General features: G+C 43.1%; 1 protein-coding gene across 3 annotated transcripts in view; it reads right to left on the reverse strand.

The window, feature by feature from the left end:
* Window positions 1–14871: 14871 nt before the first annotated feature.
* Sash1 (SAM and SH3 domain containing 1) overlaps window positions 14872–21404 on the reverse strand; it is a 222383-nt gene continuing 215850 nt past the window's right edge. For all 3 annotated transcript variants that reach the window (XM_077801791.1, XM_026401955.2, XM_026401956.2), the window contains 3 exons: window positions 18871–19997; window positions 17562–17693; window positions 14872–16157 (listed from right to left, as the gene is read on the reverse strand). In XM_077801791.1, coding sequence (XP_077657917.1) covers window positions 15894–16157; window positions 17562–17693; window positions 18871–19997 — 1523 coding nt within the window. In that variant the 3' untranslated portion in view covers window positions 14872–15893. The remainder of the gene's footprint in view (window positions 16158–17561; window positions 17694–18870; window positions 19998–21404) is intronic.

The raw sequence follows: 21404 nt of genomic DNA on the forward strand, positions 1-21404 counted from the left end.
TAAATAGGAAGTGTCCAGGTGCCAAAATAAATGAGTCTCCTCATCAGGAGGAGACTGAGGTGGTGCCAAGGCCCTGGATTTAGACCACAGCTGAAAGGGACCATGGAAAACTTCTGGAAAGCTCCCCTAGGAAGGTGGAAGAAATGCACACACTGCCTCATGTCCAGCAAGACAGCACCAAATCTGCTCTGTAAATAATGACAGGGCTTCACTGGGAGACGCAGCTCTAGGATATGGAGGCTGTCCCCACACAGCCCTCGGCACACACTTGAACTCTGAAGCTGGAAACACAGACCAGGAGAAAAGGGGAATTTCTTTTGTCGGTTCCTAGATTTGGAGCCATTTCTCATATCTCCCCTTCATCTTCTTTCTCTCCAAACTCACCCTTACCCCTGATCAGAAGCAAACCCTCAAAGCAAGTTTTTAATTGGTGCATCAGACAAAAAGCCAACAGGAGGCTCACTGGAGCAGAGTGAGGACTGGCACTAGCCAAAGAGGGAGGGACTGAGATGAATCCCAGAGGAGCCACTGGAGATAAAGAGGGGCAGTGTGGACCCATCTTCGGAGGTGCCACTCCAGCCCAGGAGAGAGAGGTCAGCTCTGCAGCTGTCCCTCCACCCACCCCTTCCCACCTGGCCCTCAGCAAGGGGGCTCCTCTCTCCTCAAGTGGAGATTTCCCCAGGTCTGCCCTGCAGACAGGGGCCAGTAACAGAGGCATTGAGACCATATGGGCAGGGGGAGGGCCAAAGCAGAGGCCAGGCCAGGCCAGTGAGAAGTCCCTGCCATCTCCCACATGGCTTCATTGAATTCTGGCCAGAGCTCCCACAGCAAGAGAGCTTGGGTGCCTTCTGAGTGCAGAGTCTAACTCTTCCCAGCCTGGCCAAGCAGGGCTTAAAGAAGTGCCACACAAATAGGATCTGTTCTCCGATGAGGTGGATCTGCCTGTCATCCCTGTATCTTAACGTCAAAAGACTCTTTAAAGCAAGTCGTCATTAATGATACCCAGGGACACTGTGGCCAGGAAGACTGTCACTTCATGTCCCTTGTTATACAGAGTAGTCCCTCCAAGGAATGTAGGTAAATTTGAATAGGCACTAAGTTGCTACCTGGGAAAGAGAGGGTGATGGTCCCCTAACCTCTTTGTTTTCTTAGAATGCAATGTGATCAGACCTTCTTGGACTGAGATGGCAGTGATGTAACCCAAGTGCCCCCAATTAAGAACCACTCCAGGGAAGACTGAGTCAGGATGTCAGGCTTGTTTCCCCCAGGAGAAAGTCCTTTTGTGGATAGGTTTCAGCAGATTATTTAAGCAATTACCACTGACAAGACACTTTAGGCAGAGAGATCATCCTGTGGGACTGAGTGCAAATCTCCCTGGGGGGCTCCAGACCCTAGGCAGTCATAGCTGGAGAGGCAGGGACTGTCCTTCGTCCTCCATCAGAATAAAATATCACTGTGGTTTTGAGTTCATTCGGAGGGATGAAAGCAAGGATCCACTGAACCACAGGGACACTATTTTCACTGTGGTCAATGAAATTATGATGGTGGAGAATTGAAGCCTGTCAATAGTTGACGATTTTCTCTGGCTTTAATCTCAGCCCGTTGTTTGGAAGCAAGACAGGCCTCCTGTAGTAAAGCTTGGCAGTCGCAAGCAATTTTTTTTGCAGGAGCATCTTAGGAGAAATACAATACAGTTTGTAATTTGGGTAAGTGGGGCTGAAGCAATTAAATTAAACAGAAAAAGATGACCTTACCTTTTTTAGGCAAATCAATTTGGTTAGTTATTTCCAGAGATGGAACAAACTCTAAACTGTTAGTGTTCTCTGACTATTATCACTCATCCTTCAGATTAATGTCATATTTAAGGAAACCAATAGCGTGTATGAGAGATAGCAAATGTCCTTGCACAGAATTTTCAGCCAATTTGTGACACGTTTTTATTGATTTAAAAAAAAATGATACATTACAATTCTTATTACACATATATACCACAATTTTTCATATCTCTGTTTGTATATAAAGTATGTTGACACCCAATTCGTGTCTTCATGCATGTACTTTGGATAATGATGTCTATCACATTCCACCATGCTTGCTAATCCCCTGTCCCCTCCCTTTCCCTCCCAACATGGGTCTGAATTGATTTATTAGCAATTTAGTTGTTAGGAGGAAACAAATTTGGACCCTTCCCTGAGGGCTCTTTTACCATCCTGAGATCCAATGCTTCAGCCTAGGGCACCATAAGAAGGGCGCTGAACTGTCAGAAGCAGATTGCATCTAACTGGGGCTGCTAGGTCTTGCAGGAGGAGGCTTGATTTAGATGGTGGGATTCAAACAGTCAGAGAAGGGAAGATGGGCAGAGGATGCTGTCAACCAAGACAGACATAGGAATCCACTGTGGAATGTTCCAGAGATGCCGAGGAGAGAAAGCACATCTGCTGGCACAGGGAATGGCTATAGCATGGAAGGCCTTGAGGGTTCCTTTCAGGAGTAGCTCTTCTCCTGAAGGTAGATGAGAGCGCTTTCACTACAGCCATGGGGTGTGCATGTTCAGTGAGATCATGCAGTTGAGGATCTCCCACCTCACAAATCCCACCGTTAGCCCCACAAATACCAAATAAGAACCATCCTCTCCCTGGCCTTGCTGTGTCTGCTGCCAATCATAGCAGGTGTTCTTAGCAAGTGTTTTATAACAGCAGGTGGGAGATGGTGCCCTGGCTCCACAGTGGCATTGATGGCCCCACTTAGTCATTTCCCATTCTTCTCCTCGGATGGGAGAGTCATGGTCCCAGTTCCTCTTCCCATCCTCTCACTGTTGCCTGTCAGGAGGCAGGAGTGTCTTTCTCCCTGTCATGGTTAATTTGAATTGTCAACTTGATTAGATTAATTGATGCCTCTTAATCAAGAGGCTTATGGGTCTGTCAATGAGGGTGTGTCTAGGAATGAATGGCCAACTGATAGGAAGACCTTCCCTAAGCCTGGGCAGCACCGTCTCTAGGATGACGGCTTGGATGGAATAAAGGTTAGAAGAACAAGGAAGGAAGCAACAGATGCAAGCTGGATTCTTCTTGAACAGGTTCTTGATTACTGCTGCAATCGCCTGAAGATATCTGACTCTCGCTTCTTCACTCTTCCAAAGGGGACTCTGCCAGTGATTCTCCAGGAAGTTTCCAGAAGCCTTCAGTACTGGACTAGGGTAGCACCATTGATCCCTCTTTTTCTGAGGCTTCATCCTCTTGGACTGTACATCTACTGGTTCTTCCAGCTCTCCAGCCTGCCGACGGCCATTGTGGACTATCCAGCTTCTGGTCACATAAGCCAACTTAATAAATCCCCTTTTTATAATTTTACTTCCTGTTGATTCTTTTCCTCTAGAGAATCATGACTAATACACTCTCTGTTAGGGAAAGAAACATCACCCTAAAGACCAGAGCTGACTTGACCTGGATCTCATTGGCTGGAACTGGGCCCTGTGCCCACCACTGGCTCTAAGGGAAGCTGGTCAAAGGGTCCACACTGCCAGGACTGGTTTGGACTAAATACGTTCCACATTCTGGGAGTGGGATTTCTGAGGTCAAACAAAATAAAGATTCTGCCATCAGATAGTAGGGAGGCTATTGGATAAAGGTTGGTGGGCCAGCGAGGACCTACCCTCCACCACTTTCTCCTTGTATAGATGATGGCAATAAAGCTGAGGGGGGAAGACCCTCCATGGGGTCATACAGCAAGAGCATGCACCTCCAGCTAACCCAAAGAATGCACCAAGTGCTAGTGATTCTGCAAGGTCAAGGCACCAGAGACCCCTTGGCTGAGGAAAGGCACAGTTCTTAACCCTTTCCATGCATCCATAGCCTGGGGAGCTCGAAGAATACCACAGGTGTGTCCTGGCTCCATTCCTCCTGGTTCAATTTCAACTAGCCTTGCCTGAGGCCCAGGCAGCCTCCTTTTCAAAGGTTTCCCAGGTGTTATCCAGCTTTCAATAGTGTCAATAGGTTTCAAAGTGTCAACTTTGGCTACTATATCCAGTTATTCAGTCAAATGCTAACTCAGGTGTTGCAGGTGTGATTATAGTCCGTAATCAATTGACATTAAGTAAGAGGTGATCCTGGGCTGTTTGGGGGGCTTGACTAAATTTTTTGAAAGATCTTAAGAGCAAGCTGAGGCTTCCCTGATTAAAAAGAAATTCCATGTGGACAGCAGCTTCAGACAGCTCCTCTCCCTGGTGGTCTGTCCTGTGGATTTCAGACAATTGCCAGTACCAGGCAACATCTCTACATATGTACTGTCCACTGGTTCTGTTTCTCTAGCGGAAGCCTAATACACCAGGTGAGTTTAATATGACACTCAGGCTAAGGACCTGTAGGTAGTAAGCCACAGTCACCAGAATAAAAGAAGCCAAGGTCTAGTCTCATCTCTTCTACCTGGAGGCTCCAGAGCTGTAAAACAGGAAGAATCTGTGTCTGCTGCACAGTCACCAGTGTGAAGGTTTCCTGCTTTCAGGTGTCAATTCTGCACACATCTGGACTGAACGGAGGCTACTGTTCCTATTGTGGTGTGGGCCATTCTGGGCCATGAACAACTAAATGCCATTCCAACCCAAAATGAACCTGGTGTTCCACCTCACTGGCATCAAAGGTTGAGGACTTTGTTTCAGAGACACCTAAACACTGCCTCCCCCATCCCCAACTTACTCTTAAACAGGCAGAAGGGCACCTGTGTACACACAAAGACACCATGCCACACAAAATGCAGGAAACTGAGGCAGGTTACCCAACTCTGGTAAAGAAATAAGGCAGGCAGCCAGGGAATCCAGAGGCCACAGCGTTTATTACAATGGACTGCATTCTTTCATTTACTCATCCTCATTCTCCTAGGGCATTTTTTATATTTTGTTTTGTTTTGCTTTGTTTGTTTTGCTACAGAGCACTTGGAGAGTCAGGGAAGACTTGCTCTTCCTCCCGCAGCCACATTTCGTTTCTGAGTTGCTGGCAATCAGGAGCGGGCTTTGGCTGCAGCTGCGCAGAGTGAACACTTCCCTCCAGGGAGTTCCTTCTCCTCCCCAGCTTTGGTAGCCTTCAGCCTGGAAGACCAGTGCCCTCTGGTGGCCGTATGTTGCAGTAACAATAGTTTGCTGAAAGCAGTTCTGGGGTCTTATGGTTTGCTCTGATTTCTTTCAGAAATCATTCATTCAATATATACTCCTGTCAAATGGAGAGGTTTCTGGTTTATCTGGTAGTAAACTTGTGCATTCCTGGATCTTAAATTGTGGTATGCATAAGCAGAAGCATTAAACATAAAGCAATAAACTGCACAATATGCTACAAGGTGAAAAATGAATGTTAGGGGGAACCAGATCAGGTAGGGGAATTGAGTGGTGGTAGAGGTGAAGGATGATGGGGAGGAACAGTTTGAGATAGTGGAGCCAGGTGAGCTTCAGAGAAGGTAACCTCTGATCAAAGACCTGCAGGAGGAGGGCACGAGGGAGTCAGTCATGAAGATTTGGGGGCACAAGAACATTCCAGGCAGAGAAAAAGCCTGCACAGGCCTGAGGTGAGAACCTGTCTGATGGGTTTGAGGACAATGGAGTGAGCCTGGCCGGGAACAGGAAACAGGTTCATACACCTTGGAGGCTGTGGCAAAGGGTTCATCCTTGACTCTGAAAGAAAAAGGGAGCCACCAGAGAGTTCCAAGGAAAGGAGTGGTATGATCTGACTGATGATTTTAGGTCTGCATTTACTTGGGCTGCCCTGATGGAATTCTATAGGCTGGGGGAATGATACAGAGTAATTCATTTTCTCACAGTTCTAGAGGGAAAGTCCAAGATCAAGGTGCTGACAAGTTCAGTGCCCGACGGGGACAACGTTACCATGATTGCTGCCATCTTCCTTTTCTCCGCCCCCACTTTATGAATACCGTACTTATTCCCAAGAAATAGAAACTAGCCCAAGATAAAACCCACTGGTCCAGAGACGTGCTCATCTCTCCCTCTTCTCTCATTGAGAAATAGAAGACATCTTACCAGCCCCTGAGATGGGGACCTACTGGTTTCCCTCTTCTCTCCTTGAGAAGATAAAGGGACATGCCAGCTTCCTTGTTCCCCCTCTGAGAGATAGGAAAACTGCCTGTCTCTGTTCCCAAGAAACAAATTTGCCTTCCACGAGATCAGGGGATGCTCACTACGTCAGTCAAGACTAAACCTGCCCCTAGCGTGCATCCATAATTCTAGCCTATAAAAGGTAACATTCAAGGGGGAGTTGCGGCTGCTCTCTCCTTGGGGCTGCTGTCCCTCTCTTTGTGCAGAGCAGCCTTGTCAGTCTCCTGACAATAAACCCACTTCTTATCCCAGGGGTGTGGTGATCAGTCCTGCACCACTTTTCTTTCAGACACTTTCCTTTTCATATTCTACCTTCTCTGCTGTTTGAGGACATGGTGGAGAGAAGGAGAAGGAGAGGAGATGGGCTCTTCCTCTTCTGATCAGGGCATTAATATCATCATGGGGGCCCCTCCCTCACAACCTCACCAGAGTCTAACTACCTCCCCAAGGACCCACCTTCTAATACTATCACACTTGGGGGTGGGGCTTCAGCATAGCAATTTGGGGGTAGACATAAATGTTTAGTCTATAACAGAGTCACCAGGGCCACTGTGTGAGCTAAGAGAGGGCAGAGATGGGAGCAGGGAAGCAGGAAACCTTGATGACAATCCAGTGAAGGACAGTGGCTCTGGTTTGGGCTAGCATGGTGGCAGCAGACCAACGTAGTAAGAAGTGGTCAGATTCTGGAGAGACTTTGGAAGCCCAGACAACAGGATTTCCTAATGCTGAATGTGGAATGTGAGAGGAAAAAGAAGGATGACTAGGAATTCGGAATAAATAGATTTGTGTTTAAATTTTAGCTCTGTGACTTACTGGGTGTGCCAGCCTGGAAAAGGGTATTAACTTCTCTAAACCTTCTTATTAAAGATGTATTTTTCGGTTGAGAGGGGAATGGGAAAATAAACAAGGAGAGAAATGAATTACAGTAGATGGGGTAGAGAGAGAAGATGGGAGGGGAGGGGAGGGGGGATAGTAGGGGATAGGAAAGGTAGCAGAATACAACAATTACTAATTGGGCATTATGTAAAATTGTGGATGTGTAACCCACGTGATTCTGCAATCTGCATTTGGGGTAAAATTGGGAGTTCATAACCCACTTCAATCTAATGTATGAAATATGATATGTCAAGAGCTTTGTAATGTTGTGAACAACCAATAAAAATTAAAAAAAGAAAAAAAAAGATGTATTTTTCAGTACCTCCATGTGTCAATCACTGTACTGGGTGCTGGCAACACAGGAATAAACTTGGTAAGGTCCTGCTCACCTGGAATTGCACTCTGGTGGAACAGGGGCAATAAATGATCACCCAGGGTTCATTGAATGAATTAAGCATGTCAATTGCCTCCTGCACACCATACCAATGCTTTTCTCCAGGGAACAGCTAATTCTATCACCCTCTTCCTGCTTTCTACCCATTGGAGGACAAATCATGTCACATGATTGGACCAACCAATGAAGGATCAGAAGACATTACTGAGTGGCAGCTTTCCAGTTTTACAGATAGAACTCCCCAAGAATAGAAGTTAGTCCCCAGGACCAGAAATAGGAGAGGCTGTGTTGCCTACATAGAAGAATAGAAACTCTGGTTTTTCTTCTTAACATTATTCCAGAGCCCAGATACTACACCCAGATACAATGACTGTGCCAACATCTTAGCCAGTAGTTTGTTCTTGTTATAATAAACATCCTCTTAGTTAAAAGCATAACATTTCGTGTAAAGTGTTTTAAAAGGGAAAACCATAGGCAATTTAAAGTTAATTAAGTTTGAGGAAAGAATGATTTGCAAATGCGGCGGTGCTCAGAACCTGAGCAGGTGTAAGTGATCCAGCCTGCAGCGCTGTCGGGCCGCACTATTGGACAGAAAACCAGAAGGGACGTTGAGTCAGCGCAGTGACCCCCAGTTCCCCTGTTGGCTTGATTTCAGTCAGTTGGCAGCCTGTGATTGGCTGATGCTCCGCGGCTGTGCCTGGCCAGGACTCTGCAGTTTGTTACAAGCTGTGATCTTCTGGGTTAGTTTATGTTCCAACTCGGGCTACAGTTCCTCATGGAAGGACTTGAGTAGGGAAGCATCCTCTGGCCAGATTTAAAGTTTCACAAGCCATGATGTATGGGGTCATTTCTTTCACTCTAACCTGGCTCTGGGGTGAAAAGTGAATTACAGAGATCACCAAGGGTGAGAAGAGGCCAAGGGATAAAAGTGTGAGGTTCTAGAACAGTCAAAGGATGGGTAGAGGAGGAGGAGGAGGCTGCCAAGGACGTTGTGAGACAGGAGTTATCTGAAGGGAAGCTCAGGGGGAGGAGGAGGTAGGAGGTCCTCAGATGTCACAGAGAGGACCAGGATGGGGACAAGGAGGTCTGCTCTCCAGTTCACAAGCAGAATGTGGCTTTCCTTGGAGGTCTTGGTTGCAACCAGGGAGCAGTGGGCTGACAATGTCCAGAGTGGAAGGAGAAAGAGGCCATGGCAGGAAGACCTTTGAAGACATTTGGGTGTGAAATACAAGAGACAGAGAGCAAGGATTATAGAAATGAGGGAAATGTGGGGTTGAAAGGGAGATTTCTAATACTATCATGCATCCACGATTCTAGCCTATAAAAGGTAATCATGTGAATCATGACACAAGCTGATAATCTATAGTTGATGGATCTTTCTTCATAGGCAAAACCAACAACTCTGGCTCATGAGCAAGAAAAGGGATGTTTTAGAAGAACCCCAGGTAGCCTACTGCAAAGGTCTTCAATCTGTGATTCTTTCCAAAGTGTGCTGCCTTGGATAGCTTTGAGGAAGGAATCTGTTTCTAGATCAATGTGGTCCTCATACTGATCTGCCTGATCATCCTGCTGGGTTTCTTTCTCATCTTTTCTTTCATAAAAGCCTTTCTCTTATTAAAAAAAAAAGCATCTATTTTAACAGTTTTAACAGATTGTAAAAATTTCTGGGGCTTCAGACAACCAGGAAATAACTGTAAATAACTGCTGTTGCAACATTTTCTAGGACCAAGGTACCCTTCGGCAGGATCCCCCCGCCACCTGGCTGTCATCCATCTAATAATGTGGAACATTTCCAAATTTCATTTTTATATTTGACCTTTACTTGTCAAAATTACAATAATAATGCTGTTTTATTATTGGTAAATAATTGATCAATGATAATGTATAGGGATAACAAAATCCAGATTTCTTAACAGATAGAGCATAATAATCAAAAGATATGGAATTAAATTTTTGTTCATAAATATTTTTATTATGAAAAAATATGATGGGATGATCAAAAAGGTACATATAGAAACCTATTACATCAGGATGAAAATCTGTGGTGGAAGTAGAATGGATATAGGACCTCTAGAAGGAAAAGGAATAGAATAAAAATTTTAAATTGTTTGTTCTTTTGTCCTTTCAATGGACAAGGGGAAGGTATCAAACTGCTATGGTATTTATTTACCAATGGATATATATTTAAAAGGAATGCAGCTTTTTTTTTCAATGAAAATATTTAAAGTAAGGAGGGAATGTGTAGCAGTGCAAATATTTAAACTTATGGTTAAGAACATGTATAGGGGAACTTTAATAGGTTCAAGAGAGTTCTTAGTGTTTGAATTATTTAGGACATAAGCAAAAATTTTTGGCAGCCATTGGCACAAGGAATCAAAGAGAAGAACAGGAAGGCAGAGGGTTCCTGCTGGGCTTTATGGCCTCTTGGGCATCACTATGGGGCACTTCCATCAGCACTGTTCGGTTCCTGTACTCTTAGGTGGAAGACATTTGGCCCAAGAGCCTAATTCCATAGCAAGGAGCCTGGACCGTGCTCACTGCTCAGAGGTGGACAGGGACAGCATAACTCAAAGTTGTGCCAAGTGCCAAGATCACTTGAAAGATGGATGGTGCATTTCCCCCAAAGCAAACACAGTATAAATAGCAAAAAAAAAAAAAAAAAAAAAAAAAAAAAGGGAAAGAAGTGGGGGAGTCTGAAAAGAAGAGCAATGGCCTGCTGCCACCAAGTTCAGGAGGAAGCTACAGAGAAGCCAGGGAATCAATGATGGCTTGGGGTCTCAGGACTGTGGGATACTGAGTTCAAGTAGAAGGATCAGGCAGGTGGACCAACACCCCTCTCTCTCTCTCTCTCTCTCTCTCTCTCTCTCTCTCTCTCTCTCTCTTTTAATGGCAGAAACAAGAAAGGAAGACTAAATGAGGATGCTACAGAGTTTGCAAGTGGACTGAAAGATCCAGGGAGGAGGTCCAATGCATGGTTTCTGCTTTTCCTACCAGGTAGGGAAATGACCATTCACTCATGAGAGGGGTAGGAAAATCAGGAGTTAGGGCTTGCAGGAGATGGCATTTGTCAATTATTTTCTTGCGCTTTCAGAACTTTGTGTTTTTAACAGTCTGACACTCTTAGAAAATGACACAAGATTATCATCTATGTAACTATCTCCTCCAGTCTTTTCCGTCCCCCGACTCAGTTCACCCTCAGGTTCATACAGTCCTTTGCATACAACTCTTACAGTTCTAAACATATTTCTTATCTAAGTTTTGGAGAAAGTCTATTGCAGCTGAGTGGAGATGGAGGTGAATTCCAGTGAGATTATTCTTAACTACTATGACTCCCACAAATGTACCCTGGAGTTCTTTGATACTGGTCTCAAGCTTGCTTTGATCAGGACTTTCAGATGTGTCTGTTAAAGTGTATAGGGGGTGGTCTTAGTCCATATTGTCTTGCTGTAACATAAAACAACAGACCAGGTAATTTATAAACTACAGAGACTGCTTCCTTGCAGTTCTGGAAGGAAGGCTGGCAAGTCCAAGATGGAGGGGGAGCATCCAGTAAGGGCCTTCTTGCTTCATTCTAACATGGCAGAAGGCATCACCTGGCCAGATAGAGCAAGAGTGCCAGCTCCCTTTCTCCTTAAAAAAACCACTAGTGCCCATTGTGGGAGGTCTCCCCCTCACAACTTCATCTTATCCTAATTACCTCCCAAATGCTCCACCTCCAAATATCATCATTATACAAATTTTGATATTAAGTTTTCAATACGTGAACTTTGGGGACATATTCAAGTCATAGCAGGAAATAAACTTAAATTCTCTTTGCAAGATGGTCTTCTCTGAACTCATGTTGCTGGAGGGGCCTTGAATGAGGAACTGAAATGCTTCCAATAAATGTTGTTTGTGGTCCCCTGACCTCTGTCTTAATGAAAATTCACCTCTTTCTCTCCCAAAACTCATACATGCTTACAGTCCTGGGTAGTCCAGTGTATAGTTTACCCTGAAAGGGTCCTTGTAGCTAAGGATAAAGGAAGTCATGATTCTAGGAACTCCAAAATGAACTGTGCCGTTAAAGAATGGTTATCCATCACCTTCTTTCTTTTTCCCTAATAAAATGGATGTTCTTTATAACTTCTAAATATGAAGAGTGATTACTGATAAAGTCTTTTTAGGAATCCTAAGAGAAATGTCTTTTCTTTGAATTGACTTTGCAGTCAGCTTGGAATGAACAGGGTTTGAAGTTTATTGTTAGTTCTTTAAAGTAATGTAGCAGTTAAGATCAACTCTTAGAATATATGAAATATTCCCATTTCCAAAATGATTTGGAGTATGGGGACAATCATTTTAAAACAACTACCTTAGTAGTTTCCTTTAGTGAAATCCACCAATAGGTTTAAAATATTCTATCAAGATTTAGAATAAAAATAACTTGAATACAGCTATTCCACATGGTAAGTGATAAAGGAATAGTATTCATAATAGCTTTTTTTTTCCTTTGGTAACAGCAAAAGTTATATGTTCATAGAATACCGGTTAAATAAATTCCCTGCATAATAGAATATTCTGCAGCCTTTAACAGAAGGCAGGGTGTTGACATGGAAAGATTCCCAAGGTATATTAATTTAAAATGAGGGTGAGGAAGTGTGAAGAATATACTATCATTTCTGCATGATATTCAAGTATATATACAAATATAGTTGCACGTATATTTGTATATATAGTTGAATATTTCTGAAAAGCTAAACTATAACAACACTGTTATAATAGCTTCCTGTAGAAACAGGAATGAGGAGGTTGCCCAGAAAGGAGGCTGATTTTTTTATGTCTTAAACACATATTATATACTAATTTTTTTTTTTTTGTATAACAAACACCTTGCTTCCCTAATTAAAAAAAAAATGTGTCTTTGGGGGCTGAGAGTACAGTTCAATGGTAGAGCACTTACCTAGGATGCATAAGACCCTGGGTTTGATTCCTAGCACTAGGAATTAAAAAAAAAAAGTCTTTGTTATCAATTGTGGTATGGTAACAATGAAAATACATTTTTGTCAAGTTGACTAATTTCTACAAAATTCAGAGCTGGATTTTTTTCTCTTTTAAAGAAAGTCTTAGGTTCTGTTATCTTTTAACTGTGTAATATTGAGCCAGTCCACCACCAATGGGGCCTCAGATTCTTCATTTGAAAATGATAGGCTTAGAGGTGATTTCCAGCAATCTCTTTCTAAGATGCTGTGATTATATGACTCAATGAATATTTGAAAAAAAAATACAATAAATCAACAAAGAGAATCCAGGTACATGTCAGATAGTGTGGAGATGTGGCTGAAGTAATAGTTTATAATTTTCACAATATATTTCATTTTTAACCACATTTCTTAATTTCCCCTTCATATATACCCCTTCATCTTTGAAATATCCCAAGAACAACAAAAGAAGAAGATTCAACTGAAGAAATTTATTTACTTTTTTTTCTAGGTACATAGATGACATAATTATAGACAAGTTCTGATACATAGGAAAACCCTTCTGTCCACCTTTCTTTTTGCTAAATGAATCGTCACAATAATTTTTACAATTTTTAAAACAATACACAGCTTTCTTGGGCTGAAGCAATTGCAAGAACATATTGGTACTGGTATATTACAGCTACTTACAATGTTTAAGAACAGCAATGGAGAAAAATAAGTTATTTAAATATTGATTTCATATACAGAAAGTGCAATGTTGTTAGTTGCTATATAACTTGCTTGACAGTTTCTCTATTAATTTAAAATCAAGAAAACTTGGACTCAAGACGATTACTTTTTTTTTTAATATAATGTAGTATGCACACGTAGCAGTGACTTGGGGGTTGATCTCTTTTGCTGCAGTTATAAAAGCAAACTTGGCTATGTCAGGAACTGATTTTTAACACGAGTCATTTCTAATTTCAACCACACCTGGGTTCAGGACAGAGAAAAGGGCCTCTGAGTAAAGGAAGCCCACAAAAAAACGATTTGTTCTCGGTTATCTAGGAATGTAAATAGTATTTGGGAAACTGTATTTCCTTCCAGAAGCTGTGACGTAAAAATTATACACAATATCACGTGTAGCTACCTGAGCTGAACTGCCTTTCCAGGTTTCTTTTGTGCTTTCCAAGGAAGACAACGATTTTCACCGTGACTCAAAATTCTGTACCATATGCAACTGATTAAAACTGGATATTGCTAAAGCCTCCCACCTGTCCACTAACATCCACAGGCAGCCCCACACCACCTCAGTCAAATGTCACATACAAACATTCAGGCTTTTCTCAGACCAGATTAAAAGGTTAAAGAAAAAGCAGACCAAACAAACACGAACGATATAAAAACAAAATTAAAAAAGAACTATAAAGTAAAAACAACCTCAGCCCCCCTTAGATCAGACGTTCACACTAAAAATTATTTGTGGTCCCTGAATTTAATTTTTCATGCAAAGGCAATGACGTCCAAAGAGTGATAAAAATATGGTTTGGCATTCTCAACACCTCTGGTGCTAGTTTCAGTGAAAGTCCTGCAGTGGGAGTGAACTAAAATTTGGAAATTCACATGACAGTCGCCCCCCCCCCCAAATACATCCTTTTTAAAATCTCTAACATGACTTTTGTGTGGTCTATTTTGCCCACATGAAATGATGAGAGCAAAATCTGTCAAAATGTGAAGCCGAGGTATTTCAAAAGTAAGAAGAAAAGCCCCACTTCTACCACAGCATGGAAAATTGTTTGAATGCTGTAGCTATCTGAGGACCCTGCAGCATCCCCCACATTCCAGATGGGCTAATCCACAGTCCGAGAGGACAAAAATGAGCTGTTCTTATGAGTTAATAGAAATTTGGCAGCTTTACCTTTTATATTTTACATTTCCACAACTTCTTCACATGGCCTCTTATAGGAGATGAATGTTATGAAAGAAACATACATGATTTTTTAAAAATGCATACTGAAAGCATGAAAAAAAAAACATCACCTGAGAATGTCCTTTTCCTCAGAGGCATGGCTCCAGATAGATCAAGCCTATGTTAAAGGTGGCTCTGTAGTTGATGACATCACTTTTCCTATTCCCCTGAGGGAAATAATTTGTTTTCGTTAAGTAGATGAAATATTACAGCACTTTTGATCCAAGTCTTGTGTTCAAAATGTTTCTTGTACACCTGATCACATTTGAGTCTTCAAAGAGTGCTCATGATAAGAACGTGAAGGAAAAAAAAAATCATTTTGTAAGCAACAGAAGCCTTAATAGTCATCTAAATTTGCTGTTTGCTAGAAAATCAGACAGCAGACTAAAAGAGGATACGATATGCTGAAATCAGTTGAAAAACAACTGAAAACATGCAATGTTTAACATCTAGCTAATGTGGTTTGTCTGGCTCTCCAATGAACCTTTGTTTGAATTAGAAGAATTATCTAAATAAGAAGAACAGCGATATCTTAATTATAAAACTGAGAAGAAAAACTTTAAAAGCATCTCGTAAACTACTTCCCTTTTTTAGAAACAACTTTCTGAAATATTCAACTTTATGGACTTTCTGCAAAGGTGATCCATGAACTGATGACTGAATTTTGGAATGGATGTTGTCAGGATTCCAAGTCAATACTGCAACAGAGTGACCAATGTGGCAGAATATGAAACTGATTAAAAGTAAAGGCAGTTACTGCAGTTACACACACACACACACACACACACACACACACACACAACTTGTGAATTTCAGACGGCTTTTTACTAAATCTGTGTGATTAGTTTAAAAGCCGAAATCCAACATGAAATGTCTGCCTGATAAACACCCCTACAAAGTAAGCCATGTTAAAATGAGACAATTAGAAAAGCCCATTTTTTCTGGAAACATCCCAGATATGTTAGATGGCAGTCTAAGCTGAAGATTTGGAACTAGGGTTACAGGGTTGTGGACACTAGTTAGATAATGTTTAGAAGCTCATATTAAGGCAAATAAAAGCTGATTGCTAGGAAGCAATTATTTAAAAGTCTTTTGTTTATCTAAAGGAGATAGGACTTTCTTTTTCCTGGTGCAGCCAGATGTTCTAACTTCTGAACAAATGAGCATGGTCAATAGTGTAGATAACTCCAGAGTCTGTTACTTTGGCCTAGCTAAGTCTGTCTGGCTTGGGTATCCACTGGACCAACAGAAGGGCAGCGGTGTAATCAGAAATGGGTCAGGCTGTCCTGCCCTTTCCACCCAGCCCTCTGACAATTCACAAAGACAGACTGGAGGCACGGTGTTTGTAGCTCGTTAGCATCTTGGCTCTTCTGTGTTCTGAAAATAAGTGCTTGTCTTGCCTTTGGGGGTCAAAGAGAACTGCACCAATTTCCTTCAGGGGGCTTTTCTGGAGAAGGTCCTCGGTCCTGTGCCTGGGTTTCACACTCTGTAGGCCACGCTCAGGGTCCTTCTTCTGGCTCTGGCTGCCCTGCCAGAGATTGAGGAATTGCATCAGCTTCGTAAGCACAGTGAAAGGCTGGCTCTTGTCCAGGGAGGTCCATCGTGAGCCTGGCTTGGGCCTGGCTACATGGCCTCGGGGCTTGGTGGCAGTTTGAAGAGTCTGGCTGCAGATACAAGCTTCCTTATGTGTCGCTCCTCTGTGATGCCGGCCTCCTGAAGGCAAGAGTGGGACAGAGAAGGCACTTGGCTCAGTGTGCTGAACCCCGCATCAGAGAGGGTGCTGGTGTACATGGGCAGGCCGATGGAAATGAGCCAGTCGGACACAGAGGCAACGCACCCAGGAGACAGGGGCTTTCTACAGATTTCTGTGAGGCCACCACTTGGGATCTGAATTAAAAAAAAAAAAAAAAAGTGTTATAAAGACTCTACATGTGCCAAAGGAGGTCCACTTCTTTTATTTCTAAAAGGGATGGTACTGAAGTACATCATTGCTAGATTATTAGCAAATGATAGTGTTACATTAAAATTAAGACCAGCACAAAGAATTCTTCTTGAAGATGAAATAGATGTTGAAGAAAGTGTTCTAGAAGGTTCTAGAAGGTATCTGGAATTAAATCCCAGTTAGTGTTCAAGTCTCCAAGCATTTATAGATCCTATTTTGCCTCTCTGTGCTATGTTCTTCCCTCAGGTGATTTGCAGGGAAAAACCTGTGTGAATGTAAAGGTTTTCATAAAGTAGATTTTCTACTGGATTCTGAATTTGAATTATCAAACAGAAAATTAAGTATTTTTGATTAATATAGTTAAAAAGAACTTAGAAATACGATCATATCAAGTGTTGGCCAGGAAAGGGAAATGAATATTTAAATTTGACTACTAGGTTCATATGCAGTTAGTTATATATCTTTCCTAAAATCATGGAGATTTTGTACAATCTTGATTAAGCAAAGAATATAACCTCAGAAGTTACCCTGGAAGTCTACAAGGACTTATAACAAGGATGTTCTATACTATGTTATTTAAACTAAACAACTGGAAAAAAAATTTAAATTTTCAACAATATGCAATTGGCTATGTTAAGAAATAATCATCTAATGGAACATGTTGATATACTGATTATAAAAACAATTTTGTAACAGTAAAATAGATTTATGATCTGATAACTGAAAACAATAACGTTTACTATTATGCATGCACACAGAAATGTAAATTGTAATTTGAGCAGTGAAAAACTGGAGACACTTAAGGTATACAATACGAAGCTTTGATGAAGAGACCTGTTGCCGAATGGTTAAATTAAGCTTTTTAACTTAGGTATCACCTCACATAGGTAGCACTTTTCTTGTGAGATCACTTGAAATCTGCTATCTTAGTAATTTTCCAGTATATAATATATGGTTATTAACTCTAGTCCTATGTGGTACAAAAGAGCTCTTTGACATTATTCTTCCTAACTAAAATATTGAGTCTATTAGAGGGATTTTTTAAAAACGTTTTCATAGAGCTGGGATTATTGATCATTTTCTTTCTAAAATTGTATCTTGAAAAATTTCTAGCCACTGGGGTACAGCTCAGTGCGGAGCACTCCTGGCAAGCATGAGGCCCTGGGCTTGACCCCAGCACACCACCTCCAAATTCCAGGCTGACTCTGTGTCACTTTCTCCCAGCTGTCTCCTTTCCAGGGCTATGCCAGGCCCTTGTCCACTAAGCACTCATCAATGCCCGACATCAGCACTGTTACTAACTGCATGGCAGAAAGTGGGGGAGGGACCCTGAAGCATGAGCTGCTCACCGCCATGCGATGCTGCTTCCGAAGTAACTTCACACGGATCTGGTCCAAGTTGGTGGCGATGTCCCTCTCTGGCTGATCTAGGTCCTCTGCATATCTTTGCACCAGAGCTTCTGGAATCCCACAGCGGCCATGCTGCCGGGGAGAACAAAAATGGAGCATGAAGGGTGGTACAGATTTTTTTAATCCTTTTTCTAAGATAAATTAAACATAAGGTAGGATAAGAAAATTAGCTTCTGGGAAATAACTCCAAAAATTTTAATATGAAGTAAATATATGTTCTTTATCCCTGGGATGGATGCTTTTGAGAAAATATATTTACATCTTCCAGATAATGGTGAGTTCTAGGAAAACGTTTTGAAATATGAGGCAGAACATGAGCATCCTATAATTTTCAGGCTAATGCCTTCACATCACTTTATCTGACCATTTTGCAAGTTCAGGTTCCTCCAATGTTGCTGAATATAGTCTCCTAAACTGCAGAAAAATGAATTTCTCTTCTAGATATTCTACTCTTTGCCCTTCATCTGTTACAAGTTATACCACTGCATTCACCACATTCACTGTTGAATTCTCCCTTCAAAGGGGTTTACTCATGAAAGGTTATAGAAAAGTTATTGAAAGGCATCCATGGCCATGAGAATTTTGTAATAAGAATGTTCATAACAAAACATGCATTTCCAGGATGAATATAGAGACACCCCTATTATTGATTTGTCTTCAATTTGGTACTGGTGGATCTTTTTTCTTCTTCAAATGAGAAATGATTTTTTCATTATAGAACTAAATATTTTGAGTGTAATTTTTGAAATATTTTTTTCCTTCCACAATCTACAGATTATTATTCATTGTAATTGGTATATTATATCTGAACAGGGCTCTAAAATTTCCAAAGTATGTTCCCATTTACTGTTATTTGCTCCCAGTGATCCATCAAAGAGGTAGTTAGCCCCAGCTGACCTGTATGGAAATAAAGTGGGGAGGTGTTCATGTCAAGTAGATACCAACACTTGGACTTGATCTTTTGTCCACAAAATGATCCTTATCACAAACCAGTTTTGGCACTGATCATTCTCCCTGCAAAGCAAAACTGCCCCAAACTAAAAACTAACAAGCAAGAGCAAAAGTAGATTGCACGGTTGCATTTGCATTTTATCTGGAGATGGTGCTCCCTGTCCACCAGGGGTCTCTAGTGGGGCAGGTCATCCAGCACCCTCAGAACACCAGGCTCCTGGTGCTGGCCTCCATCTCACCTGGCTGCCTGAAAGGACAAAAATTGCAGCCAGTGCCCATTGGGCTGCGCCTGAAGTACCTTGTCGGAGTAGGGCTCCTCGGTGAGGTCGATGCCCTCGGCGTGCAGCTTGCTTTCGGTGAGCATCTCCAGATCCACACCCCGGGCGCAGGACACCTTTCTGCTCAGCGGGACGCCCAGCCTCACGCCATGCTCCTGCAGGCTGGCGCTCTCGGGCAGCTCTGAGAGCCAGGGCGGTGGCCTGGTGCAGGAGGGGCTGCCAGGCTCCAGGCCCGAGGGTGATCGGGCGGCCGGCACAGGGCAATCAGAGGGGCCAGTCTTCTTTATGGGCAGGCTCGGGGCATCAGGGCTGGGAGGGGTTCCGCCAGGGGCCCCGGGCACCAGGTGGAGGCCATTGGCAAGACGTTCTCTGCTCTTTTTGGCAGGAACAGGTGGAGGCTGTGGAGTTTTGGGCTGTGTCCTTGTTTCAGGGACCCTCTGCTCAGCATCTGCCCCTTCTTTGGTGCCCGGGGGATGGTATGTTCCTTCAAAATCATGTCCTTTTCTGTGAGCCTCGAGAGACGTCCTTGTTAAACTGTGTTTGGCTCCAGGAAGCCGAGTCTCAGAGTTTCTGGGCAGACACTGAGGAGGTGATACGCCTCGGTCGGTGGTTGCCATGGGGTCATCGGGTTTCCTAGTGGTCATTTTCTGGGGTTCAGAAAATCTCTTGCTTTGGGTCAGTAGCAATGCATGGTCGGCAGTGGAATCTCGCCCAGGGGCCTGGACCTTGGCGGTCGAGGCGGTTGTCTTTTGTGGCACTTCGGGTACAATCTGAGGGGAGGGTTCTGTCACCTCAGTAGGCACATCTTTTTCAGCATCAGGCTCTCCTTGAAGGTCATCCAGGGAATGGGATCGAGGCCAGGTTCCCACTGTCTGGGGGTCCTCCAGGGTCTCACAGCTCCGACAGATGGACACTGGGAGGCTTCTCCGGTTCTTAGTCAAACTAGTTACTAAGGGCGGGTCACAGTGCTTGGAAGCATCGGGGGTGAGGCCTCGGCCCAGCCTGCCCTCCTCTCCCTGCTTCGCCGCGTCCACCGACTTCATTAAAGGCAACGTCGGGTAGTTGCCCAGCTGATTTCTGTTGAAAGACTTCAGGCTGGCCTCAGTGGACGACTTGGCAGATAAGAGGCCAGTTTTCTGAGTCTTGCCTGTGAGACAATCACATGTGAAAGCCAGTCAGTCAGTCAGACCCATGCATTCAGATGTGCAGGCACAACTGATGTCTCCAGTTCCCACATCCCCTTGCTGGGTGACACTAAAGACACAAAGCCATCATTCAGGACTCTGAGGGAAGTAGGGTCCCAGTTTTTATTTTTAGAAAGAACTAACAAAAGGACTCACATGGGGACTGAAATGCATGGGTTATATGGAAAAGAAACACTGGGTCAGGCAATGAAAGAAAGTGGGGCTTCATGTCCGCTCTTAGCTGACTCCGAAGAAGGCTGACATCCCTACCCACTCTAGAAACCGCACCCCTGAGATGTCTGCTGGGTGAGGACATGTCCAAAATGTCATGGATGAAATGGGGAGGTGGACTGGTTCCTGGGAAGTTTCTATAAACGGTCCCTCTGAAAGGGTGATCCACAAATTCTCACATCACACCCTTCTTGAAGCTCTGCCCTGCTAACAAATTTATCCAGAAACAACCAGTCCACTTTAATTCAGTCCAGGAAATAAACTGAAGTGAGTACTTTACCAGAGACCATCTGTAAATACTTGTAGGGTTGTAGGTCCCAGTCAAGAAATGGCTCTGGTAGATCATGGCTTGTCAGACTGATCACTGACTTATCAACCATAAACAATCTACTTTACTGGCTGACTGATGATTGATATTAACTGCTGCCACTTGAAAAGCTTTATCAAAAGCATGCCATGGGCCAAGCACTGTGCTAAACCTACAGACAGCCAATGCACACAGGCATGAATGAAAACCATCCTTTGTTATGTCTTTGGTTAGTAACGTGTTTGTTGTCTGCTATGACAATGGACTGATGCCCGAGGAGACCACCCTGATAATGGACTATGTGACCCTAGTGATGCTATTACTATGGGCCTATAGATAAAAATGAAAAGTCCTAGCCAGGTGTGGTGACGCACACCTATAATTCCAGTGGCCTGGGAGGCTGGGACAGGAGGATCACAAATTCATCGAGGTGCTGAACAACTCAGACCCTGTCTCTAAATAAAATACAAAACAGGGCTGGGGATATGGCTCAGAGGTTGGGTGCTGCTGAGTTCAATTCCTGGTAACTCCACCGCCCCAAAAAAGAAAAATCCTAAAACCATATCAGGTTTGGAATATCTGAAGAAATGGCTGGCTCTGATCTTTGGAAAGCCCCTATGTTGTAAGTCAGGGTTTCTTCCTACTACATTGTTTTGAGTAATATTTTAAATGTTTTAATTTTAAGCCAGGCATGGTGACATATGCCTATAATCCCAGCGCTCAGTAGGCTGAGGCAAGAGGATTGCAAGTTCAAAGCCAGCATCAGCAAAAGTGAGGTGCTAAGCAACTCAATAAGACCCTGTATGTAAATAAAATATAAAATAGGACTGGG

The sequence above is a fragment of the Urocitellus parryii genome, chromosome 8 (genome assembly GCF_045843805.1).
Source record: "Urocitellus parryii isolate mUroPar1 chromosome 8, mUroPar1.hap1, whole genome shotgun sequence".
Classification (NCBI taxonomy): Eukaryota; Metazoa; Chordata; class Mammalia; order Rodentia; family Sciuridae; genus Urocitellus; species Urocitellus parryii.